Source organism: Vulpes lagopus, chromosome 15, assembly GCF_018345385.1.
Source record: "Vulpes lagopus strain Blue_001 chromosome 15, ASM1834538v1, whole genome shotgun sequence".
Lineage (NCBI taxonomy): Eukaryota > Metazoa > Chordata > Mammalia > Carnivora > Canidae > Vulpes > Vulpes lagopus.
Window position 1 is genome coordinate 26,493,322 of NC_054838.1, and position 25,946 is coordinate 26,519,267.

At 53.8% G+C, this 25,946-nt stretch overlaps 1 protein-coding gene across 4 annotated transcripts in view; it reads right to left on the bottom strand.

Moving 5' to 3' along the window:
* Nucleotides 1-1,502: 1,502 nt before the first annotated feature.
* The window catches only part of GDPD5 (glycerophosphodiester phosphodiesterase domain containing 5), an 85,665-nt gene continuing 61,221 nt past the window's right edge, over nt 1,503-25,946 (bottom strand). For 2 of the 4 annotated variants that reach the window (XM_041730266.1, XM_041730270.1), the window contains 13 exons: nt 25,559-25,618; nt 18,299-18,397; nt 17,757-17,850; nt 17,230-17,375; nt 12,635-12,717; nt 11,329-11,479; nt 10,600-10,818; nt 9,892-10,049; nt 9,496-9,643; nt 7,983-8,065; nt 7,427-7,441; nt 5,069-5,181; nt 1,503-2,518 (listed from right to left, as the gene is read on the bottom strand). In XM_041730266.1, coding sequence (XP_041586200.1) covers nt 2,370-2,518; nt 5,069-5,181; nt 7,427-7,441; nt 7,983-8,065; nt 9,496-9,643; nt 9,892-10,049; nt 10,600-10,818; nt 11,329-11,479; nt 12,635-12,717; nt 17,230-17,375; nt 17,757-17,850; nt 18,299-18,397; nt 25,559-25,618 — 1,518 coding nt within the window. In that variant the 3' untranslated portion in view covers nt 1,503-2,369. The remainder of the gene's footprint in view (nt 2,519-5,068; nt 5,182-7,426; nt 7,442-7,982; nt 8,066-9,495; nt 9,644-9,891; nt 10,050-10,599; nt 10,819-11,328; nt 11,480-12,634; nt 12,718-17,229; nt 17,376-17,756; nt 17,851-18,298; nt 18,398-25,558; nt 25,619-25,946) is intronic. The other 2 variants (XM_041730269.1, XM_041730268.1) reach the window with 2 other exon arrangements.

The following is a 25,946-nucleotide window of genomic DNA, read 5'->3' on the forward strand; positions in this document are numbered from 1 at the left end:
TGAGTTTGTGGACAGAGCTGTGATGGGGTCACTGTGATGCTGCCAAGTATGTGTCCTGAGGCCAGAGCCTGTTTCTGGTACCCAACGCCAGGAAATGTTTTATCTCCCTTCTCCCTAAAAAAGGAGGGTGTGTTGCCGTGTGTTAAAGGGTATGAGAGATTCAGGCACCTTCATATCTGTACTTGGGAAGGAGGACCCTGGAGCAGGTGGAGGGTAGGCTCCACCTGGTGGAGGCTGCACCCTTGAGGTCCAAGGAAGGAAGGAAGGAGCGGGAAGGGGAGGGGCTCTGTCTCTAGTTTTCCTGTCTGTCCTCCACAGACAAGGGGAAGAGGTGGGGATGGCATCAGGAAGTGGGGTTCTCAGTGACTCCTCAGGTCAAGGGGCAGAAGCCAGCACTGGCCCCAGGCTGTGGGCGCAGCTGAGGGTGGAGACAGGACTGGCTGTCTGCGCAGCTAGGGGATGGCCTCCATCATCCCTCCATCGTTTGGGGTGAGGGAGGCAGCTAGACTGCCTCTGCACTGGGGACATGGCTACAGTGTAGGGCCCTGGTGAGAGTGGGATGCTAACTAGCTGTCCAGCCCCCTCTACCTGCTCTTGGAGACTCTGAGATCTCAGGTTGCCCAGGTGTGGCCACAAGCCAGGGATATCCTAGTCAGGGGCACTGATGGGACAGGGAAGGGCTGGAAAGATCAAATCCACTTTCCTGGGTGGGTCAGCTAGAGGCTGGAACGGTTACCGGGGCATTTTGGGTAGAGCAGTGTGTCCCATACCTGACTCAGCTGTTCAGGGTTTCCCTTATACTTCATGCCCAGGGAGAGGCAGGAGTTGACCTCTGCCTCAGGAAGGCATGCGCTTGGCAATTGTTCAGTAGGAGGACAGGGGGGGCACATCTCCTCCCAGTTCCCAGAGGGCAGTCCTAGAGGTTAATGTGGGGGGCCCAGTCTGGATTCCAGCATCTGGGAGGGATTTCTTTTTCTTTCTTCCAAGAAGGTGCCAGAATTTCCTCAGGCCCCAAGAGTTCTATCCAGAAGACTCCTGTTTGGAAAAGGGATACATCCCTTGGCTCCTAGGAAGCACCTCAGAAAGCCTCCATGTGGCTGTGAGGGGACCTGCTAGTTCTACCACCCAGCCCTACATCAGACCCAAGAGGCCTTCCCATCTGCCTTGCCATTCTGGCTGGTTGTGGAAGGCATGCATGTACTCAGGCTGGAGCTTGGGCGCGGTTCTGGCTTTGTCCATTCTAAGCTGTGTGGCTTTGGATGGTCACTTTACCACTCCAGGACCATCTCTCCCCACCACAATATGGGGATACTGATCCCCAATCCCAGGGCTGTTAAGGAAACCCCAGTGTCATGGTGATGCTGGGTAGGGGCCCAAGCACCCTGAGCTCTTCTCTTCATTTCTGAGAATGCTTCCTCCTCAAATCATCGGCCCCAAACTGAATCCCAAACCCAGCAAACTCTATCCCTACCCTCCCACAGACCATTCAGAGACGACACATGTCAAGATGGCAGCTTTAATCGTATTGGCCAAGGCCCTCAGGCTCGCTCTGCTGTAGGCTTCCTTGGCCATATGCCCACCCTTCCCAGGTGGCCACTACCCTGTGGCCACCGATGTGGAAACCTGAGGTTGTGTCAGTCTGTGGACCTCCTGGGCCTCTGTGCCACTCTGCCCTAGAAGCCTGTTGGACACTTAGGTAAGGGATAAAAGTAGCCTGAAGCCTACTCTTCTGGCCATCTCCAGCTGCTCCCGGGGACATGGCTTGGTCCCTCTCCTGGGGCAGGGCCAGTGGTGGTAGGAGGCCGGCCAGGGAGGAATGTCTCCACCACCGCAGCACCGGGGAGGAGTGTCTCCACCACCGCAGGCTTTCCTCCTGGGCTGAAAATCCTTGTGCTTTGAGACAGACAGAGATGCAGGGGGCAGAGGCCCAGCCCAGGCCCTCAAGGCAGGAAACACGCAGAGAAGTCAGTTGCCTCTGAGCAACAGGAGGACGGACACACATGGGTACACATGGATATCCACATTCTCAACTGCCACAGGGACGTGGCATGGCCCAGAACCTCGTCAAAGCTTCCAGATCAGGATACGAGGGAAGGCCTCCAGGGGAGGACCAGGCCCCAGGCCCCAAACTTTCCAGAAGGAGCCCCAGGCCTGCAGGGGCATCTGCGAGGCTGGAGTCCTGACCCAGCTGGGCCTCAGGAGAGAGGGGAGCCCCCTCGGTGGAGCCCATGGCTGACAGAGGGCCAGAGCCGACGGGGAGGCCGTGGAGCCAGCTCCCAGAGCTCTCCCAGTCCAGACATGCTTGTGCCAGCTCTTTGGGGTTCCCTGGTCTCCACCTCAGGTACAGGCTGGGATAAACAGGTCTTCAGCTAGCGCCCACTCCGGTCTGTGAGAGTCTTGGTGCGGCTGCCACTCCCGCGGTTATTCATGGGGGTGGGAGCACGGTTGGCATACGTGTCGTAACTGTTGTCTGAACATACAGAGAGCTCATCGGAGACCTCCATGCCATCGCTGATCTCTGTTGGGTCAGAGGGAGGCAGAATGTGAGTGGGGAGAAGAGGGGTCAGTGACGATGGCTGGCTGATGCAGCAGAAAGGGGCACCTGCAGCAAGTCTTGGTCAGGCACTTGGGGGCTGATGAAATCACTGGGTTCAGGTTTGGTATTGAGGCTGGCATTCAAGGCCCTCCTTGGACTCTGCAAACACTCTGGTCACACCTCATCTGCTGTCCCCTGGAATTCCATGGGAAACCATCTGCACCCTCCTGATCTTGGTACCCATGTGTTTACTCAGGCCTCTCTTGGGAATGACCTCCCTGAAAACATTTCCTCTTCTTAAAATCTGGCTCAATTTTTCTCATCTCTATTATCACCACCTCCTAAAAGCTTCTGCTGAGCATCCCCCCTGCGGTAGGATGGGGCCTTCTCACGGCCAGCCTAGCCCCTGCTTTCCTGTGCCCCATTACATCCTGTACTGTCACTATCTGTGGCTCCCACCGACTGGAGTACATCAAGCACTGGGCTGAGGTCTGGGCATTTGTGTCCCCACTGCCTGGCACAGCACTGGACATACAACAGAGCCTCAGAAAAGGTCTGCAGAGTAGAGCTGAACCCACCCTGAGGGGACTGAGGGTGCCTTGGTGAGGCTGAGAGTCTCTGTAAAGGACTTTTTAACCTGGAATGGGCGGAGTTAGGTGAGGATTGTGGCTGGCTCCTCAGAGCCTGCACTTAGAAGATGCTAAATGAATAAATAGCCTTTGCCACTGAGGAGAGGTGGGGGCCTGGATGCACAGAACCTGCCAGGCCTAGGGGCTGGCCTCTTTCCTTCCATTCATTCTCCCTGCCCCTTCTGACTTCTCTGGGCCAGGCTGTAGGAGCCTGGGGACCCCAGGTGCCTTTGATTAACCTCCTTCCAGGAGCTCCCAGGGTGGCTAGAGGGCTGTGGGCCACCAGGGGAGGCACCCCAACCCAGCCTTGGTGCTCAGGGAAGGCTCTCAGGAGAGGGAGGTCTTTTCAGCCAAGGCAGGAGGAATGCAAGTACCCCATAGGCAAGAATCTGTGAATCCTAAGCACCTAAGACAGTGCCCGGCATTCATTTGTCAAAGGAATGAAAATAAAGGAACGAATGAATGAGTAGATGTTCATACCATCCTGGGAACCAGCCCCCAAACCAGTCACCCCCACTGGGGTCTCATTCATTCAGACAGTGTTACCAAGCATACCTCTGGGCCAGGCATGGTGCTGACCTTTCAAGCACCCTGTGAGGGAGTGCCAGTCCATTTTGCAGAGGAGGCATCTGATGCTAATGTGCTCTGGTTCTCGTATCTAGTTGGGGATGGAGCTGGGATTTGAACCCCAGTCCATCTGGCTCCCAAATATTCTTCAGATCTCTCCTCTCCTATATTCCTATACCCAGTCTCTCACCTGAGTTGCTGGTTTCTTTGCCTCCAGCTTCCCCCTCTTTTCTACCCTCCACACTTGTTATAGATGGAGTTGTGCTCTCCCCCAAATTCATAGGTTGAAGTCCTAGCCCCCAGTACTTCCAGAATGTGACTTTATAGGGGAATAAGGTTGTTGCAGATATGAATTAGTTAAGGTGAAATCATTAAGGTGGGCTCCAGCCCAATAGGCCTGGAGTCCTTATAAAGAGGGGAAATTTAGACACAGAGATGCATACTGGGAGAGCACCATGTAAACAGAGATGACCATCTGCAAGTCAAGGAGAGAGGCCTGGACCAGATCCTTCTCCATGGCCCTCAGAATGAACCAACCCTGCCAACACCTTGATTTCGGACTTCTAGCCTCCAGAGCTGAGACTACAAATTTCTGGGTTTAAGCCACCCAGTTTGTGGTGATTGTTTCAGCCCTACTGTAACGAGGACAAATCTGCCCATGACCATACTCTGCTTTCAAAGTGAAGCCCAAGTTCCTGACCATAGGCTTGAGGCCAAAGTGCCTCCCTAATGCCATGTGAGTGCAAGGCCACCCTTCATGCCATATGGCATGATACATAGTTCCTGGTGCCCCAGTAAGCCATGCCCCCTCATTACCTCTGAACACATGCTGTTCCTGCCTGAATGCCCCTCTTTCCCTTTGCTCCGTCAGCCCTCACCTCCACCCCACCACCCAGGCCCCTCCTGCTCATCTTTCCCATTCCAGCTAGATCACCTCCTTGCAAAATGGGCCCCAAGATCCTCACTGCCCCAGAGAGCTCTGACCATTTACTTCTGCAGCCCATTCTGGCTCGCATGCCTGTTAGAGCTCTAGTGGTACCCAATTTTCTATGTATTTGTTTATACAGCTGTCTCTTCCATCAGACTGGGAATGTCAACAGGGACTGGCAGCAAACAGGAGTAAAAAATCAGTATTTGTGGTGTACAAACCAGGCAAAAAGGGGTGAACTTTAAAAGCAGACCCCCCCCAACTGCAAAGCTGGGTGGGTGTATGTATGTCCATGTTATGTCCCTGCCAGTATGTGTTGCGTGCGAATATGTGCACACATACTCAAGTGCATGTGTGGGGTGGAGATAACTGAGCCCACTGCCTGCCCCGAGTTGCAGGCCTGCACACCTGAGAAGATGAGCTTCTCCTTCATGATGCTGACATCCCGGCTGGTCCGACGCACTGCAGCACTCAGCATGATCTGCTCAGGATTGTAGCTCCGTATGCCACCTAGGCGCCACCTGCAGAGATGGCCCATGGGCACGGGTCATTTCTCACACTTCCTTGGAGGGGAGCATCCTGCCCAATCCCAGAGCCTGTCTGGATCTGGCCTGACAGACCAGCAGGACTCTTGTCTGACTACAGATGGGGAAACTGAGGCCCAGACAAGGGCAGAACTTGAGCCTGAATCAGAGTCTGCTGACTCTCAACCAGGGCTTTCCTGCCTCCCTCTTGTCCCTGGGATCCTAGATCAGGTCCCCTTGGCCCAGAAGATGGTTTGTTTGGGGTTGGTGAGTTCTGTTTTAGGTGCCCACAGTTGTACGCTGACTGAATGGGACAAACTAGGGGAGAGTTTAGCAGGCATGACTCTGACACCCATCTGTGGGGAACACACCAATCTCAGGGAGTCCCAGCTGCTGTATCATCCAGCTCCACCATCAGGACTAGGCTGGGTGAAGCCAGTGGGGAAGGCCCAAGAGGAAGTGAGAGAGGGTAGAAAGCGAGGAGGAGGCCGTGGGGGGCTTGTCTTCACAGGTTCAGAGGCAGAGGTGTCAGGGTGACTTGGGTGGGCCAGAGGCTGCTCTGCTCCAACAACCCTGGAAGAGTGGCCTATTTCCTCCTGGGAGGCAGGGGCGAGAGCATTAATTGCTCTGATGGCTGAGGCAGGGGTGAGGTGGGGAATAAAATTAAGCCAGTGGGCAAGAGGTGAGGCTGTAGGGAGTGTGCAGGGGCCCGGCAGAGCCAGGAGACTCAGGTTCTGGTGCCCAGCCTGGGGCAGTTTTTGCCATTGCAGTTTCTCTCAACCAGCCCTAGATCTCTAGTTTCTGAACTTAAGATTTTTCCAGTGAACCAGACTGAAAGATTCACTGCCCCCTCTCCCTCCCACCAAGAGAAGCAGGGATCAGCTTGGAAACAAGAACCCAACCTCCCCAGGCACTGAGCCCTGCTGGGTGGTGGGGGGAGCCCAGACTCGATGAGAAATCAGTTGTTTCCAGATGGGGTCAGCACAGCAGAAATGGACAGACAGATGGACAGGCAGGTGCGTAAATGAAAAGAGCAGACAGACAGGGGAAAGCAAGAAGCAGAGGGGAAGGCAGCTTGTGCTCTGGCTGGGCTGGCTGCCCTACATGTCCTTGAGGGCAGCGACAGGGTCTCTTATTTGTCATTGTGTCCCTGGCACCAACCTCAATGCCTGCTATGTGGCAGGTGCCCGGAATATTTGTTGAATGTATGAATGAAGGCTAGGGGGCCACAGGGAATGGTCTCCCTCAGGGTCCCCTCATCTGTCAGTCCTCTCCAGACTCCCAGTAAGACAATGTCATGGCCCTGGCTGGACACTGAGCAGGCCTGGCACCTGGGCCACCTCAGCTGCCCCTCAGCACACTGGGGCTCCAAGGGTGAAAGGCTGGCTCCCTGTTTCAGGCCCAGCACAGTGGCAGCATATGGGGGCACCTACTGACTAAGAGGATGAAGGAAGGAGAGATGCATGTCCCTTTGCTGGGCTCTGTCCCTCAGCCAGGGAGCAATGTGTCCTCCTGGAAGCTGGTTGGTGAAGATATCTAAACCAGGAGGGCCCAAGGCACTGGACCAACATGGGGTCTTGGATCCCCAGGACCTAGGACTCACATTGGAAATTAATATTACACCCAGGAGGAAGGTGTCAGGCTGGGGTCTCTGCAGGCAGGTACATCTAGGACAGGAAGCTCAACCACTGTGGGGTTATTCCAGGGAAAGCAAAGAGGCTATGTGTATGAGAGGGGAGTCAGAAATGGAGAGTGAGAGAGGAGAGACACACAGAGAAAGTTAAGGAGCAATTTGAGAGGCAAAGCCCGAGAGGAGACACCAAGAGATTGGAAGGGAGAGACAGCTTGGTAGGGTTTGTGCTGGGCAGTGGTGAAGGCCCCTGTGAGCCAGCCTTGGGAGGGGTGGCCAGGCACAGTCCTTCCCCAGAGGAAGCTGCTTTGGTGCTGAGAGAGGCCTGGTCAGCAACCTGCAAGGAAGCGCTGGCTTCCGTCCACAGAAACAGCAAGGAGGACCAGAGGGCAGCAGGGCACACATGGCGAGATGGGGAGAGAAGGGAGGATCGCGGGGCAGAGAAAGGATAGCAGGAGGCATCAGGCGAGGGGAGGAGGTGTCTGGAGGGGGACCCACGAGGGACCCAGGCACAGGCTTAGTGCACAGCAGGTTATCAGATGGAACTGGAGAAAGGGATGGCAGGGAAGAGGGAGAAAGAGGAACAGGAGAGGAAGACCACACCAGAATTACCTGATCAAGTGATAGCTGTGAGATGCCAGAGTGCAGCAGAGAGGGGAGTGGGGAGAGAGAGGAGGGACATGCGCCGGATCAGAGCAGTGTGTGACAGAGAGAGAACGTCAGTCAGGAATAAAACAGCCAGTCATTGTTTGTGGCTGGATCGGGGCCCCTGCCTGGCCCTAAACCCTCCCCTGGACCAGCCCCCCCTTCCCCACTGCACCACTGTCCCAGCTGCTGCCCTGACAGGCAGGGGTTCTCCAGCATGGCACACCCAAGTTCTGAGTGTTGGTGACAGCCCAGGCCCTAGGGAACAGGTGAGGACACAGCCAGAGAGGAGCTGAAACCCACCAAAGTCCACACAGCAAGTCATGGCAGAGCTTGGCTCTGGGCTCCCAGCTGGGTGCTTGTTCCAGAAACCACTCAGCTTTGGCTGAGGAGGATGGGCTGAGGGCCACTGGGTGGTCCTCCTTTTACCCTGAAAAGGCTGCCCAGGGCTCAGGAGGAGGTTCGACTGGCTGGGGTGGGGGCTGGGCTTGTGGGGCATGGAAGGAGGTCAGAGCCTACTCACTTCTGGAGGACGAAGATGCCAATGATGAGCATGAAGGAGATCAGGTCCGCGGTGACCCACATGAGACAGTACTCGTCTGGGGGCTGTGGACAGATGGCCCGTGGCCAGTTTTCAGTTATGTCCAGTCCATACCAGAGCTCCAAAGTGAGGGTCTGGGTAGGAGGACCCCATGTCACCCTCAAGGAAGGATGAGGGAGGACCTAGATTGGGCTTTGGGGCCTTGAGATTATATTTTATAGCAGTGAGATCTCAGCACTGTGGGTGTATGGGCGTGTGCATGTGCAAGTGTAGGATAAAAGAGATCTGTGTGGGCTATGTGGGGGTGCCTGGGTAGCTTTGTTGGTTAAGTGTCTGACTCTTGATTTCAGCTCAGGTTATGATCTCAGGGCTGTGAGATCAGGCACCACGTTGGGCTCCATGCTGGGCATGAAGCCTGCTTAAGATTCTCTCTCCCTCTTACTCTGCCCCTCCCTCTGTCTTCTCTCTCTCTCTAAAAAAAAAAAAAAAAAAAAAAAAAGTCTGTGGGGAGGTCAGGGTAAAGGTGGCATATGTTAATAAGCCTGAAAGGTTTGTGTGCTTAAGGGGACTCCAAGCAGAAGGCAAGTCAATGAAAGGCAGGCAGCTGAATGTGAAGGTGTAAAGGACTAGCAGGTATGCAGGGGTGTGTGTGGAGAGGCACAGGGAATCTGTGCGGGTCTAAGGTTACATGTGTGGAGTGCGGGAGCTCCCCCTCCAGGGGCCAGAGAGGGCAAAGCCTCCTGTGCAGCCAGGCCTCCTGGGCCCTTGATCTCAGGGAGACTGTGGAGGAGGGTTGGGGCTGGGCCGGGAGCCCTTCTCGCTGTTGGTCAGCTCCAGACCTGAAAATTCGAAGGTGCTCATTGCTGTTGCCACCAGTCAGTGAGTTCCTCCATCTTGTTCTGAGCAGAGCCCTTGGAGGTTTGTGAGGACAGTGGGCAGGTGGATGGACACACCTTCCAGAACCTAGATCTGATTCACTGATCCCGACACTGTCTCAGCTGTAACAAGACCCTTGGACTGGCTGTCATGTCCTCGGGGAGGTGGCAGTGGGAGCACAGCAGGGAGGTCACAGGCACCCCTAACCCCCTATAGCAGAGCTGGGACTGGAGCTCAAGCTTGTCAGCAGGTGCTCCATCAACCAGTTGAAAATTGGTTTTATTTGCTTTATTCTCAGACCAGCTTTTCACGTTCCCTATCCTTGTCCTGTTGTTACTCTTTTTCCCCCTCCTTTAAAATAAGACATAACCTCCCCAAGCTCAAACCCCAAGTAATAATTGACTCCCCTAGGGCCCTGAAGTGATGTTTTTCTCCCCACCCCCCAGCACCATAGTGCAGACCTCAGAGGCCACAAAAATCCTCCTCCGTGTCCTGCTCCCCACCCTTGAGACCTCACCAGAGACTGGAGTGTGGAGCCTGCCCCCCACCCTGTGCCATAGGCTCTCTCTATACATCCCCAGGTATCCTCTCTGCCCCCCCCCAAAATTTCCCAACTCACCATGATCCAGAGGGGGGAAGGCACCTGGGACAGGACATGGGTGTTGTCAGAGGTGACAGATGGGACCCCCGCGCACCACAGCAAGGAGAAGAGCCATGGTGCATTGACTGTGTAGAGGTTCACACTCAGGTTCCAGGATGCGTAGTCCCTGTGGGGCCGGTGGACAGAGGCTGGTTGGCCCTCGGACCAGGGCCTCCAGGCCCAGTGTGGGAAATCTATAAAGCATGCCCCCCTATATAAATCTGCTGTCCTCACAACTGTCCCCAGAGAAAAGAATCTACTCCCAGAGGACCAAGCTCAGACAACGCCCAGATCTGCCTTATGCTCTCAACCTCTACTCCTTGAACCATGAGCTCCAGTGCGTCTGGCCTCCTCTGCATGAGCTGGGGTGGGCACCTGAGCTCCTGGCGGGACACCTGAGTGTAGCGCAGGTTCAGCCTCTGGATGTGGCCTCTCCGCAGGCTGGTGGCCGCCTCCTTGGAGCCCGATGTCTGCTGGAAGCCAGGGGCCACCCTCCGCACGAAGGGCCTCTGCCTGTTAGGCAGCCACATTACCTGCAGGCAGGAGTGGGTCAGCCTCAGATTTCTCTTCTGTCAAACCGGGTTATGGCATCTACCCTCCCAGAGCCCCGGGAAGGGTTAAAAGAGATGGGACCCGGCACACAGTGAGGCTTACATGTAATAACCATCTACAGGGGCCAGCTCCATCCAGCCAAGGCTGTGGAATTGCTCCGGGACCTTCCCCTCTAGTCCCTTTGTCACAAGACTGATAACCCAGGTTACTCCGGAGATTGCCACCGGTCTGGCATGCTGCCATAAAGTGGTTTCAAATCTTTGATCTCCAAGTAGTACACTGCAAGGATGCGGGCAACGCTTCATGAAAGTAAGTGTTCCAGAGAGCCTGCTCCTGCCCTTTGTACATTTCAAAGGGCTTCCTTGTTTCCCTCTTGTCTCCATGATGGCCCTGTCAGGAAGGCATGGGGCAGGCCATCCCCATTGTACAAATGTGGAAGATGAGGTCTAGACAGGTGGCCTGGGAGTTGATAAGGGAGTCCTGGGTTTCCTGAGGGGTGGGGCCGGGTGGGGCTGCTCTGCAGGGCCTCACCTGGTGCTGGGGGTAGCCAGAGCGCAGCAGGGCCTCCAGCGTGATGTTGAGGAAGCTGCCTCGGTAGGGGTGCTCCCGTGGCGGGTCACGCAGGTTGAGCAGCAGCGTGGCATTGCCCTTGGCCAGCTCCAGGAGCTCTGCTAAGCTGCAGATGGACTGGTTCTGTGCCTCCCTGTGGTCAGAGGGCGACAGGGAGCTGGCCGTCCAGAAGGGATCAGTCTGGTGGAGATAGGGATACAAGAGGCTGCCTCACCGGCTGTTGGGGCTCCTGGCTACCAAGGAGGGAGACCCTTGAGCTGCCAGTGTCTGCTGGTGTTTGGGTCAGGCAAACTGATGGCTGTGGCCCTGTGGGGAGTCTAGGAGATCCCAACCCTAACTTCTTCACACCACACCCTGTTTCCTGAAAGAATCATTTGCTTGGAACTTCTCCCAGACCCCAGCACATTTTAGTAGCATTTCAGACCAGGAACCAATCTCCCTGTAGAGTTTGACAGAGTTAACAATTTTTATCTGTTAACTATTCTCATCACTGTCAACTTTTTCTGTGGGGAAAACAGAACCAGAACAAGTGGTGATGACCATGATATCTGGGCTCCAGTGATAGGAGCTCACCAACCGGCCTGGTGATGAGTCACTGATGCTAGGGAACTAGGGGTCATCTGAGCTGATGGCTGCCCCATGGGGTCCCTGTGTTTTCCATGTCCAGGACTGGGACAGGTATAGCCAGACCTTCAGGAACCACTGGCCGGCGTTGAGCCTCTGCAGGATGGTCCAGTTCAGCATAGAGGCGGGCTTGCGGGCGAGCTCTGGGAATTCCTCCTCCACGTTGGTGGTTCGCCGCAGGGTGTTGTCATGCATGAGGAAGGGCACACCATCCAGGCTGTGCGAAGGTGGGACCGCCAAGTCACTGTCCACCGAGGCCCCTCATCTGCCCACTGATGATCCTCCTCCAACACCCATTCACTCCTTCCCACCCATTTACACCAATGCCCTTGGGAGCCAAGCAGGCTTTGCTCCTGTGTGGGCCTCAGGGAGGACAGTGGGCCGGTGGGGGACTCCCTCTGGCTCTCTATGAGGGTGAGATGGGGGTAAGGATGGCTGAAGATGAAGGGCTGGGCCTATTCTCTTAGCAACCACAGCAGATAGATACCATCACCTCATTTGTTAATGGGGTGACTGAGGCTGTGAGAGGAAGTACCTAGCTCAGGTCCATTAGCCCAGAGAGTGGTAGAACCTGATTTAGAACCCAGGCCATGTGAGGCCATTATAGGACAGTACAAATGCAGGCCTCTTTGACATATTCCTCTTACCACCAGCCTGGTCTACCCCACTGGGGCTGCCAATAGCCCACATGGTATCTTAGTGTGAAATAGTAAGAGGCATGGGAGTCCCCCTTCCTCAAGGCATTTTACCACCATCTGCTAGAAAGTTTGGATAAACACACAATTCTGTGATGTCTACACTGGCAATGATGGACTGATGGTGATATCTATACTTGGAACCTGACATATGTGGTTTCCTTTTTCACTACACAATCACCTGTGTAGACTATACATGGTAGCCCTGTCTTTTTCCCCTTCTCAGAGGTAATCTGTTGTGAGACTTTATGGATTTTTCTCAACCTTTATACTAATAGATACTTTTAAAAGCTATACATTGAGAATGTGTAAATCATTTTATGTGGTCTTCTAACTAAAATATAATTGGCATCACAGTGGATGTATTACTCTGCAATGTGTTTATTTCACTTATGAGTGTTTGAACTCCGTCTTGCTGAGCCATATAGATCTAGTCTCTCCTTCAACAGGATCTGTGACAGGACCCCAGGTCCCACTCCCCAACCCCTGCTTGAACCAAGAGCATCTACTCACTTCTCTATTTTATATCCTGGCATTTGGCACAAACAGGGTGGATAGTCCAAGTCTCTGCCCTCCCATCTCTGAGGCTCTGGGACCTGAGGTTCCTCCAGCAGAGTCCCGGATGTGAATGCAGCAGGGATGAGAGGTATAGCAGTCCCCCCAACCCCTACACCTACCTGATGGTGACATCAGCCTGTAACCCGTACAGCTTCTGCTCTAGGGCCTTCCGGAAGGACATCAGCGTATGCTCTGGGGCCAGCTGGGCAGGAAGGGAGAGCCAACATTTAGCTGATGTACACCTCCCTGGCCAATAAGAACCTGTGTCGGGAGGCTAGAGTAGGCCTGGTGCTAGTTCCCACTCCTCCAGGCAGTGGTTATGGGACCCTGGGCACCCACGCAGATTCTCTGAGGCTCAGTTTCCTCATCTGTTAGATCATGCCTGCCTCAGAGGTTTTTTTGAGGGGAGGAAGCAGGGGTGGTTAGTGTTGACCTATAGAAATGTGGGGGTGTGAGGGCTTTTATATAGTCCTCTGCCTTGTGGCAGTCTTGGGCTGGGGCTATTTCCTCATGGTTATACCCTGGGTCCAGGGGGAAATCCCAGGAGAGGAGAGGGTACTCAGGATGGCAGAGTTTCCACAGGGTTCCTGGTTTTCTCATCTATACAGACATGACAAGACCACCCCCCAGACTGTTACATGGGTTAAAAGCCCCCAACATATTGCCTGATATGCAGTAAGTGCTTAATAAATGACTACTAATATCATAGCATATACATCAAAAGATCTGGTTCTAGCCCTGGCCCTTCCATTAACTAGCTTTGTGACCACCAGTGCATCTCCTTCCCCATTTTCCCCTTGGGGGTGTATACTCCGTGTTCTCTGGATTCACTGGGTCCTTTCAGTTGGGAGAGTGGGAGTTCCAAGTCTCCCTCCCTAGTTGTCTGGTCTGAGGACCCTGTCATACCCCTTGTCACCACTGGGGGTCACTACCACACCAAGGATTGGGCTAGGACTCTGCACAGTGTGGGCTGGAAGAGGAAGGACTCCTGGCAGTGAAAGGATGGGCTGCAAGGGGTTCCTGTGGCTGATCTCATTCCCACCGAGACATGCTCATGCCCATCTTCTCTCCCTCTGGTCTTGCCGCTCCCACGTGTAACACATTCCCACAGCAAGAGCCATGGGGCTGAGAAGGAACAATTCTACTTCCCACTCACCTCACCTCTGCACCTTGGTTTCTTTAGCTTAAAATGGGCTAATGTTATCAAGCTCACAGGTAAGATAAGAGACATCCTTTCTTCCTCCTTCCCTGGGGCAGAGCAGCTTTGGAGGACGTGGCTCCCTTCTCTCAGTCTTGTGGGCTGTGTGAGGCCTCACCCAGAGGCAGAATAGGGTCACAGAGGCATTAGAGACAGGCTTGGACTCTGGAGCTCCTGCCCGTCTCGCCTCTACATGGTCCACACAGCCAGGCCTCTCACAAGTGCCAGAGCTCCCTCGTGGGCTGAGGCTGCAGAAGGTGGACTGTGGGTAGATACAAAGGAGCATGGCAGGGGCTACAAAGACCCCTGGTGGGCGAGGCTTTGTAAACTCATGTCTCCCAGGGGGTAGGTGCCGACCTCCTGGAGAGAGAGACATGGAAACCTGGGCCTCCCTGGCCAGCCTTGGGACTCCAGGAGGGCTCTAAGAAGCAGGCAGGATTTCAGGGTGAATTCTTAATCCCTGCCTGCCTCAGGCCTAAGCCCAAGTGGGGTTCTTTTGTCAAGGAGTGTGTATATGAGGGGCAGTTGTCACAAACTCAGGTGGGCAGGCCACTGTAGTTAAAAGTTCCAATGCTGGAGTTAGTCTGACCAAGTAATAAAGAGCAAACACACACACAGGTGCACCCACATAGGAACCATACACCCAAGGGCACACAGACACCATCTTAAAGACAGCAGTGTGCACTTGGGCTCATCACACACAGATGTGTGGATCCAGAGCCAATGATATACAATGATATGTATTGGTGTAGACACCGATACACGTGCATGCACAGTGAGACACTTGGCTGTGTCAGACACTCGTGCCAGCCCCTCAACAGCCACTGCAAGGATGTAATCACCCAGATGCATGATGTGGGAGATTCTCCAGGACAAATGACTCAGTTTCTTTGACAAATAAACAGCATATGGAAAAAGGGGAGGGGGACTGCTATAAACTAAAAGATAACTTGGAAGACATGTCAGCCAGATGCACCATGTGGACCCCATTTGGAGCCGGATTTTTAACAGCTCAAATGCAAAAAAAGTATTTTGAGACAACAAAGGAAAACTGAACATAGATTCAGTATTAGATAATTTTAAACAATTATTATTAATTTGGTTGGATGTAACAGCAGCATTGAGTTGTCATTATGTTAAAAAAAAAAAAGTCCTTATGGATTAGAGATACATCCTGAAGGATGTATGGGCAAAATGATACGATGTCTGGGATTTGCTTTAAAATATTACAGCAGAGGGATGCCTGGCTGGCTCAGTCTATGGAGCATATAGCTCTTTTTCCCTTTTTTAAGATTTTATTTATTTATTTTTGAGAGAGGGAGAGAGAGTGAACACATGCGCATGCACACTTGCACGCACACACACAAGAGCAGGGAGAGGGGCAGAGGGAGAAGAAGAGGGAGAGAATCCCAAGCAGACTCCATGCCAGGCACAGCGCTTGATCCCACAGCCCATGAGATCATGACCTGAGCCAAAAGCAAGAGTCCGATGTCCAACTGACTGAGCCCCAGGCAGTTGGGGCATGCAGCTCTCGATCTCAGGGTCATGAGTTCAAACCCAATGTTGGGTGTAAAGATTGCTTACATAATACATTTTCTTAAAAATCTTAAAATAGGGATGCCTGGGTGGTGCAATCGGTTGAACATCTGACTCTTGGTTTCAGGTCAGGTGGTGATCCCTGAGGTTGTGGGATTGAGCCCTGCATCTGGCTCTGCACTGGGCACGGTATCTGCTTGGGATTCTCTCTCCTTCTCCCTTTGCACCCCCTGCTTGTGCTCACTCACTCTAAAATAAGTAAATCTTAAAAAAAAATATATTGAAAATAGCAGAAAAAAAGTAGGGAGACAGATGAAATAAGAATGGCAAGAGTACTGATAAATGTTGAAGGTGGTCTTGGAGTCTTTGTACTGTTTTTCATTCTATGATTCCTTATACCATTCTTAACACCTCCCACAAATATTAGAGATTTTTCCTACTAAAAAAATGATCTATGCTGGGGCCACTGGCTCCTTCCCAGCTGAGGGAGCAGGTGGGAGTGGGTAATCTGGGTCATGGACAGAGGAGGTGCTATAATCTTGGGCCCCCGCCCACCTGCAGAGGCTGTGCTTCTATGTTATGCTCATGATAGTTTGCAGCATAAGGCACAGAGGGGATTGGTGACCCACCCCACCAAGACACACAGGCAACATGGGGCAAAACTGGACTCCAAATCCAGATCTGTGACTCCATAGCCATGGCCCTTCCATCTGCTTTCCTCCAGGAGGTGCTGGGATCAGCAAAGGGTATGTTGGGAGGGCCCCAGGGTGCAGCTAGGGAACAAGTGTCTGTGTCTTATCTAGTAAATGGGCACAGTAACACCCACCACAGGCAGCAGGGAAGAACCTAAGAGTGATTCACAGCCCCATCAGACTCAACTACCTCCTTTTGTTTTATTTTTTTTAAGATTTACTTATTTATTCAGTCAGAGCGAGAGAGAGGCAGAGACACAGGCAAAGGGAGAAGCAGGCTCCATGCGGGAAGCCCGATGTGGGACTCCATCCCGGCTCTCCAGGATCACAGCCCGGGCTTCAGGCGGCGCTAAACCGCTGCGCCACCAGGGCTGCCCAACTACCTCCTTTTAAAAATTACTTTGTCAGGTGCCTTGACTACCCTGAAATTCAGTGATACCATGGAACTCTCAATTACTGGAAAAAAAAAAAGAAAAAAAATGCTCACGGAGTCTTCAAGTGCCCCCTGGGGGTGGAAAGTGGTACTGCCTCTGTTCAGAATCACATTCCAGGTGCTTCTGGAGAAGGAGCCCCTGGTCCAGAGGAGGGAGAGGGCCTGCCCCAGAAAGCAGAAATGTCTACCTATCCTTTCTGTGCACTAGGCCCATAACCAGGCACTTCACACGTGCTAAGGCCTGCTTCGCATGGGCCAGCGGGGCAGACGCTCTGGTTATCTAGAAGGGAACCGGCAGAGCAGATAGGGATCAGTCCAGGCTCCCACAGCTGACAAAAGGCCGAGGAAGAAGGCTCTGAAGCCATCCTCTCAAGCAGAAGGCCTACTGTTTGAGAGGTCACAGGGCTCTGACTTTGACTTCTTCCTCTCTCCAGGTGAACCCCGTGAACACCACTACCTTCCCTTTAGCTGTGGGCTCTGAGCTGCACCTGTCCCTTCAGTGCCAACCACCGCCCCCCCTCCCCCCAGCCCTGAATGTGTTTCTGCTGCCTCTGGCAACCCAGGGACCTGCTGTCCTCCCCACACCTGGCACCTCTCTCACCTCACCCAGCTCTGCTGGGTCTGGCCCCAGCCTGAAGCCCTCCTGCATCTTCCCTCAGGATAAAAGTTAAATTTTTTAGTAAGATACCTTCAGGGCTCTTCAGGATTCAGTCCATCTAAGATCACTGCTATTACTACATTACACTTACATTCCTTTCCCCACAAGTTCCTCTCTCCAAGGAGATGGTTCTTGGCCTGTCTTCCCCAGAATGGTAGCCCCACTCTGCTCCTTTAGGACCCTCAGGGGGCACTCACCATGGGGGCTCCGCGGTGGCCAATGAGGGCAGGCTTGGGGCCCAGGTCCTTTTTCTCCATGATGCAGGGAGAGGAGATGGTGAGAGGGGCCAGGTAGAAGGCAAACACCACGGCAAAGAAGATACAGAGGATGGCCATCTGGGAGGCTGCAGACACCGACTGTGAGTGAGGCTGCGTGGGGAGCTATTTGGCTCCCACAAGGCCCACCCATGAACCCTGGGCAGGTTGGAGGTGAGGGGGGTGGGCAGAAAAATCCACCTGTCAGGACCCAGATACCGAGATGACCCTGCCCCACAGGCAGCCCCCATTCTTGCTGGGATGGCGAGCTTGACTTCTAACACACACAGACAGGCAAAGGAGGGAACATTCGGGGCTGACCAAGGTTGCAGCCCTTGGTGGAACTTGTCGTCCACTCTGAACCAGAACCCCCGCACTGAGAGTGACACCTTATCCCCAGGCTCCCTAGGTGATGTTCATGTGAGGGCAGGGCAAGCTGGTTTTGGTACTCAGAAGGCAGTCATACTTACAGGACCGTTCCGCACGGGCGAACTGTCCGGCCACGATCCAGGAGAGTGCAGTGATGGCAGCTAGGGCCCCCACATGCAGGAATGGTGCCGTGCCCTGGTGTGTGGGAAGGGGCAAGAGGGACCATTGGCTCCCAGCTATGCCCAGCCTCTATCTGTGGGTCAGGCAACTCTATCTCCATTTTTCAGTGGAGGAAACTCTGGGTGCAGAAACCCTGAGCCATAGCCCCCTCCCTGCTCTGACTTGCTGTGTGTCCTGGGCCACTCCCTGCCTCCTCTGGGCCTTTGGAGAGACATAAGTGATAAAAAGGGACTGCCTTGTTTGGAAGGTCCCAAGGAAGGAGCTGCCCACAACCCCCTCACCATCCCCCACCGTCCCCCCTCATTGCCCCCTACTATCCCCCTCACCATCCCCCACCGTCCCCCCTCACTGCCCCCCACTACCCCCTCACCACCCCTCACCGTCCTCCCTCACTACCCCCCATTACCCCCTAACTACCCCCCACCATCCCCTACCATCTCTTACCGCCCCCCCCCCCACTCACCTGCAGGGAGATCAGCAGCACCTCCCACTCGTCCTTCCACAGCTGGGCCACGGCTGACATGGCCACCACTGTGGACACCAGGATGACCACCAGCCCCATCTGGAAGGGGAAGTATCCCCCAACAGAGGGTCAGAGCCAGTGTGCCTGGACAGCCTGAGCATCCCCAGTGTGTGTGGGGGGGGGTGGGGCAGGCAGTGGGAGAGCCTGAGAGGTCACAGAGAGGAATGGAGAGTGCAAGAGAGACCCACAGAGCAGGGAGGCACGACTGTAAGGGAGCCATTAGTGACATTGAGAGGCAGGAGAAGGCAGGGGGACCTCAAGAGAATATGGAAGGGAGGCTGGAGAGGAGAGAAGATGAGAGGCAGCTGGCGGGGAGGTGAGGCACAGCCCAGGGTTCAGCCCCACTGAGGGTGTGAGAAGACACTTGGCCAGTGGGACCTCTCTCGGCCCCAGCCTGTCACGTCCAAGGCCTCTCCTGGCACTGCCAGCACCCCTTGTGGCAAAGGGTGACTTGTCCAGACCATGGGGGCAGGAGGCTGAGAAGCCAGGTCCCCTGCAAGAGCTGATACCCCCTGAGGCAGGGTTCTGCCCCCAACCCCCTGCCCAGCCCCACCGCCAAGGCTTGCTCCCAGCCCCGGCCTCTGAGCTTCCAGCTTCTGTGTTGGTGGGGGCTGCCCTCTGAGCTGCCTCCCGGAGAAGGTGAGGAGCATAACCCTGAGGGAAGACGAGACAACCTCCACAGGTCAGCGAGCTCTGCGGACAGATGGGATCTGAAACATCTCCTGCAATGCAAGATGCTTCCCCAAACCAAGTGAAGCCTCGTTTCTGACTACTCGGCCCCCAGCCCCCCCCCCCCTCAGTCCAGCCACTTTCCCCTCACTGCCAAGCCTGGCAACTTAAAGCTCAGGTCACACCTCTACCTCCAACCCTCCAACCCCCCAACCCCCATAATCAGCCCGTAGCGCCACCATGGCCTACCCTGCTGCTGCTGCAAGCTGCCCCCAACCCCTTCCTGCAGGGCCTTTTCTGGAGGCAGCAGCCTTCTGAGAGCCCTCCAAGGCTAACAGAAGGAGCTTGGATGGTAAGGGCAGAGACAGTGGTTGATCCATCTTTGTTCCCTGCCAGGCAGGGAAGATTCATTCCTGCCTGGGATTAAGTTTTCCTTTGGAGGTTTGTCATTCCAGCCCATCAGCCCAGAAACAAATGTTCCAATAAGAAACAGTAATAAGGCTGAGACGAGTAGGGGCCTTTAAGGGCTGTAACATACTGGCCCGGGGGACGCGGGTAAGGGAGAGGCAGGTACACAGAGGGCCAGGGGAGGGATGTCCTGTTTTCCTCATGTTTTTTCTAATTTTTTTTTTTTTTTTAATTTATGATAGTCACAGAGAGAGAGAGAGAGGCAGAGACACAGGCAGAGGGAGAAGCAGGCTCCATGCACCGGGAGCCCGATGTGGGATTCGATCCCGGGTCTCCAGGATCGCGCCCTGGGCCAAAGGCAGGCGCCGAACCGCTGCGCCACCCAGGGATCCCTCCTCATGTTTTTTCTTGTCATGTCCCAGGTGAGGTCATTATCACCTTGGGTTTACACATGGGGAAACTGGTGGGCATAAGGGTTTGCTTGCCCTGTAGCTTTGAGGGGGCAGATCCAGAAACAAACTCCATCCTGCCTGTCTCAGGGGTCATGCTCTTTCTGGGCTTTCATGCTGCAGTAGAGGGGGAGGCCAAGGAGTGTGCTCACCGTCTCTGAGAATCCCCCCTCAACACCCAGGCTCCCTGCCCCTCTGCTGCCCCTTCCAGGCAGGCCATGGGCGCTGCCAATGTCTCTGAAGGGTTGTTTCCACAGTCTTCCTACATTTAACTGATAGTGAAAAGACTGATTTCCCATAATCCTAATGCAATTAAAATTTTTATTCTCTCTGAGTTTTGCAGTTGCTGTCCTGGCAACCAATATGCTCAGCAGGATTACTGCAGTGTTCAGTGTCTGTGAGATCCACATCCCCCCCAATGTCTCAAGCCATGATAACTGCACCGATTTCCAACAACGTGACCATTGTCCCTTGAATCTGACTGGAAAGGATAAAGCCCACCCAGAAGGCCAGTGATGGCTCACTATCCTGCTCTGAAAGTGGTCCTTGGTTTCCTGTGCAGGTGGGATTGTGGTTTGAGAGGACAGCGGGAGGGACGCAGGACACAGGCAAAATATCCGTGCAGTGAGCCTGGCCTGCATGCTGGTGCCTGAGAGGAGTGGGAAGCCAGCCTTGCAATCTTGCAAAAGTGCAGCAGGTGGCTGGAATCTGGGTTCTGTGATCCAAATGGCAGATGTCTGGCCAAGGTTCGGGGCTGCACCAGTCCCATCCTTCAGTTAAATTTCAGCTTTGTGGCCTAATTTGAGGGGCTAGCCCCTTGAAGCAGGTCTCCTGATCTGTGCAATGGCAAGAGCAACTGCCCCCTGAAAGGGGTTTGGGGATAAGGCGGAGAAAGCAAGTGTTGTGCTCATAAGCACAGGGGTTGGCAACAAAATAGTAAATGCAAATGCTTACTAAATGTTAGTGGTATAATTTGAACAAGTGGGCATAATACCAAATGAACAAGATTTTTATTTTATTTTTATTTTTTAAGATTTTATTTATTCATTCATGAGACAGAGAGAGAGGGAGAGGCGCAGACACAGGCAGAGGGAAAAGCAGGCTTAGTGCAGGAGCCTGACGTGGGACTTGATCCCGGGTCTCCAAGACGCCCCAGGCTGAAGGCGGCGCTAAACCGCTGAGCCACCTGGGCTGCCCAAACAAGATTTTTACAAGGAGTAAACGAAATACTGTGTGGAAAGCGTCTGACACACACAGTAGGCACCCAGGACATGATGGCCACGGCTACTGTGATGAGCATCACCTAGCAGGAGTGTGCCTTCCCTAGCTGCAGCTGGAGGAAGAGAGGCCAGATGCCAGGAAGAACCGGGGAGCCTGGGCTGGTTGTTTGGAGGGCAGTCTGAATTCATAGGGAGCGCTGATGCAGGGAATGTGATAGGATGGCCCCCAGAGGCATTGCTGGGGCCTGGGCTGAGGGCAGAAGCACAGGCCCTGCCCCAGCACACAGTAACTGATGGGTGTGACTGTGCCCAGTCCTCCTCCCTGGGCTGCAGCTTGGGTCACTGACAGACACCTCCTTTAGGCAGGCCCTGGGCTGGGCGCTGCTGCCACTGTGGCAGAGGCCTCAGACAAGGCCACAGATTGGGGCAGTGGAGTGTGATCAGTGCCAGGACGAGGAACAGCCTGGGGAGGTAGGAGCTGTGATCAAAGCCCCTCATGGCAGTGACGTCTGAACTGATTCTGGAGTGCTGCGTGGGGCAGGAAGGGGGGCATCTCAGGGAAGGGATCTCCTGTTTACTGGAAAGTCCCAAGTACACTTCAACCTTCTCATCCTCTGGGCCCCTGCCTGGACTTGTCTCCTGTTTCTGGGAAACAAGCTTTGAGAGGACTGGGGAGGAAGGGGAAGGTCCCCAAGTGGACACCCAGATCCGCTCACAGTACCCTGCCTGCCCCAAATGGCTCCTGTTCTGGACCATCCTAGGCCCCTTTGTTCTGCAGCCTGCCCCTAATCAGGACCCCGGGGAACCAGAGACTCTCAAAATAAAGATAATGATTAAAACATAAAACTGTAGTACGTAAAGCAGTACAATACTGGGCATGAGACCGGAGAGATAAGTGGAAGTAAATAAAAACCTCAGAAATAGATCCTTTTTTTTTTTTAGTAGGCTCCATGCCCAAGGTGGAGCCAAATGTGGGGCCTGAACGCATAACCCTGAGATCAAGACCTGAGCTGAGATCAGGAGTCAGGTGCTTAACTGACTAAGCCATGCAGGTGCCCCCAGATCTATGTATATTTTAAAAATTAGTCTAATATAAAAGTGTCATCTCAAATTAGAGGGAAAGAATGGATTACTGAACAGAGAGTCGAGTCAGGACCTAGGAAGCCATCTAAAAAAGAAGAAAAATCACACGATACCCTCAAATAACTTCCAGAAAGCTAAAATAAGTAAATATTTAAAAAAAAAAAAAGTAGAAACCTACAGTTACCAAGTGATACCAACACAGAAATTTTTTATAACCTTGGAGTGGGAAAGACTTTTCTAAGGCTGACACAAAACCCAGGAGACATAAAAGAGATGACACATTCACATCCTGAAGAATAAAAAAGTTCCTATGGCAAAAATACAAGCCCAGTTGAAAGATGAATTGGGAAGAATTATTTGCAGTTCAGTGGTTAAAGGGCTGATTTTCTGAATCCATAAAGCACTCCTACAAATTAGTAAGCAAAAAGCAAATCCCACCGCAAAAAGGGGCAAAAGAGATGAAAAGCCAGTTTACAGAAAAGGAAACTAAGTGACATGACTTCTAGCATGTGGAAAATGCTGAATCTAAGTCATCGAGAGAGAAATGTACAGTAAACTACTGGCAGCATCATCCTCACCCATCAGACTGGCCAAAGTCAAGAAATCTGGGAATGCTTTACGGCAAGGGTGTTTTCTAAGCCCAGACTGGAGGGCATGTGTCGCTGGCCCTGGGCCAGAAGGCCGAGTGGCAAGAACTAGTGAGAGTGCAGACTCTTGACCACACACTTCCCCGCCCAGCTCACTGCCACACTGTGTGGGCAAGGAAGTGAGAACTCTGGGATCCGGGGCAGGCGCATCAGCCTGGAATGAGGGACGGGGTGGGGGGGGCGGGGTACAGGAGCCAGGAGTGGACACCCGTGGGGACACTCTCCATGCAAGGAGCTCTGGTTTTGCCAAGGTGCAGAAAATACTTTTTTAAATATTTTTTTTTTTTATTGGGCACCTGGGTGGCTCAGTGGTTGAGTGTCTGCCTTTGGCTCAGGTTGTGATCCCGGAGTCCTGTGATTTGAGTCCTGCATTGGGCTCCTTGCAGGAACACTCTTCTCTCTTTGCCTGTGTCTCTGCTTCTCTCTGTGTCTCTCATGAATAAATAAATAAAATCTTTTTAAAAAAATGATCAACAAGATAAAAAAAAGATTTTTAAGAATTTATTTGAGAGAGCAAGCTAGCAAAAGAGAGCAGGGGCAGGGAGGAGAGGAAACGCAGATTCCCTGTGAGCACCAAGCCCCACTTGGGGCTCCGTCCTATACCCTGAGATCATGACCTGAACTGAAGCCAGACACTTAACCCAACCTACTGAGCCAGCCAGGTGCCCCTCAAGGTGCAGAAGACAGGGAGAAGGCTAGTACTTGTAGTCAAGGGAGGAGGAGAAAGGAAATGTATTTGCCTCTTTGCACGTACTTAGAGTACCTCTAGAAAGATAGTAGGGAGATTCACACTGCATAACTTTTTCGTACCTTTTAAATTTTGAACTGTGTCAGTGTATTAGATGGTCAAAAATTGGTTTAAAACAAAAAAGGATAGGATTCTTTAGAATCTTAGGATCAAGTGATAGAATCTTTGAAGCAGAAGAGTAGAATTTCCAGTCCCTGCTTGAATCTTCCGACCCCCAGGTACTCCCTCCATCCTGGTGCAGCAGGGCCAGCTGTGGATCAGCTCGGCCTGCAAAGCCCCTCCTCGTGCTGAGATCTCATGGGAGGGCATGGAGGGGGGAGGAAGGCAGGACTGGCACCCCAGGAGCTGGCCCTGGGGCACATGAAGGCATCTGATCCTCCCAGACCTAGGGGACGACTCCCTGTACTGATCTGCTACCCAGGCTGGCTTCATGCCTCTGGAGGCCTCTCCTCCAGGATCAAGGAAGTGTGACCTGACCTGCTGAGAACCAGGCATGAGCCAGAAGAGGTAACCACAGTGGGTGCCAGCCCCACCTGGGGTGCCAGCTAATGCAGTTCTTTCAAGTGTCAGCTGCCCAGCCGGGAGAAGAAAGTGCCCCATGAGGGGACCTTCAAAAGCCCAGAGGAGACTTCAAGATAGTGTGACAAGCAGGAGGAAGGGGGAAGGCTGCTGGCTGGCCTTCACTCCTCTCAGACTCAAGTTACCAGGATCTGACTCCCCCATGCCTGACTTCAGAGGCCCCCTGGATGCCCCCTGGCACCTGCCATTCCACACAGCCTAGCTTCTTGCCCTGTCCTCCTCCTGGTTCCTGCTCCATGTCCACCTTCTAGCAGGAAGTGAGCCCCTCCCCTTGTCACTCTGCACCCCTCTCATGGGCTCACAGTTACTTCTGGACGTATCTTCCCCTTCCTAAAAAGCATGCTCAATTTGAGCCACGCTCTGGTAAAAAGAGACACCTAGGCTCCCTCTGCACCCCACATGCTCCGGGGAAGGAGGGGCTCTCATGGTCGGCTTTGTGCCACACCCCATGCCAGCTGAGGCCTCAGGAAGGGCAGGCATCGGCTACATGCATTCACATGTGTGCAATGAGTGGCCTGAGCACTAAGCCTTGGAATGTATGAAGCCTCCCCACTTTAGGCCCCACCCTGAGTGGGGCCCGGGGGACACAGAGATGGGCAAAGCCAATCTGGCCTGCAAGGAGCTCCCAGACTGGGGAGGGTCGGTGTGGGGGGGCCAGGTGGAAGTGGACAACACAGATGCTAAGGACCGGCAGGGGAGCTGGTCAGGGCCAGGGGAGACTGAGCAGCGTGTGGGTGGGGGATGCAAATGAAGAAAGGAGTCCAAAGGAGAGAGAGAGGGAGGGCAGGAGCAAAGAGGTAAAGTCAAGAAGAAGCAGCCACACCAGGAGGGCCCAGGCTGTCTCATGCAGCAGAAGTGGAGATGACTGTCCCATGCCAGCATTTGGGAGGCATGAGCAGGGCCCAAGTCATGCAGGGCCTTAGTTGGGGAGGTGGGATCACCCTGGGAGCAAGGGGAGTGGTGGGAAGGGCTCTGAGTTGGGAATAACATCACCATGTGAGTTTAACCATATTGAAGAATGAAGAGGGTGGGAGCTGGGGCTGTGACCTGTGCTGGCCAATTGGCAGCTACAGAGCCAGGATCCTAATAAGTGGGAGACCCTGAGCAAGTTTCTTAAACTCATGGTACCTCAGTCTTTCCAGCTGCAAGATGGGATGATAAGTCCCTCCATCATAGGGTTACCATGAGGGTTAAATGAGTTAACATCAGCCAACCTATGAGAACAGTGCCAGCTACAGAGTGAGTACTCTTGTAGCTGTCTGAACGACTGTAAGGGCAATCCAGAGGAGGGATGGCCTCCTTCCAAGGAGGAAGGATGGCGTGTCCAAGCTCTTCCTCTGCTGCCACAGCCTGCAGCCCCCCTTCCTTCTCCCAGCCCCCATGGAGGTTGCCCTTACCTTGTGCAGCCAATGGAGGTTCATCTGCTGCCCCACGGCGATGTGACATAGTGCTAGGACCTGAGGATGGGGCCCACAGGGTAGCAGTCAGGTACCATGTGGGCCCCGAAGGTTTTTGCTGGTTCCCACACGCCCGTTGGCAGTCAACAAACTGCAGTGGGGCAGGCAGTGGGAATGCTCAGCCCAGCCCAAGCCTGGCCACCTCCCAGGTTATTCTAGGCCCCTAGGCTCCTCCTCCTCTACAATTTCTCCCTCAAGAGGTCACTGGACCCTGCTGCACTTGGGCTGCCCGGTAAAGGTTTTAGGAGTTTGAGGCCCCAGGGTTCTGAAGCAGACTTGAGCCTCATCCCCAGAAAGCCCCCAGCCCAGCATGGGAATTGACCTGAGT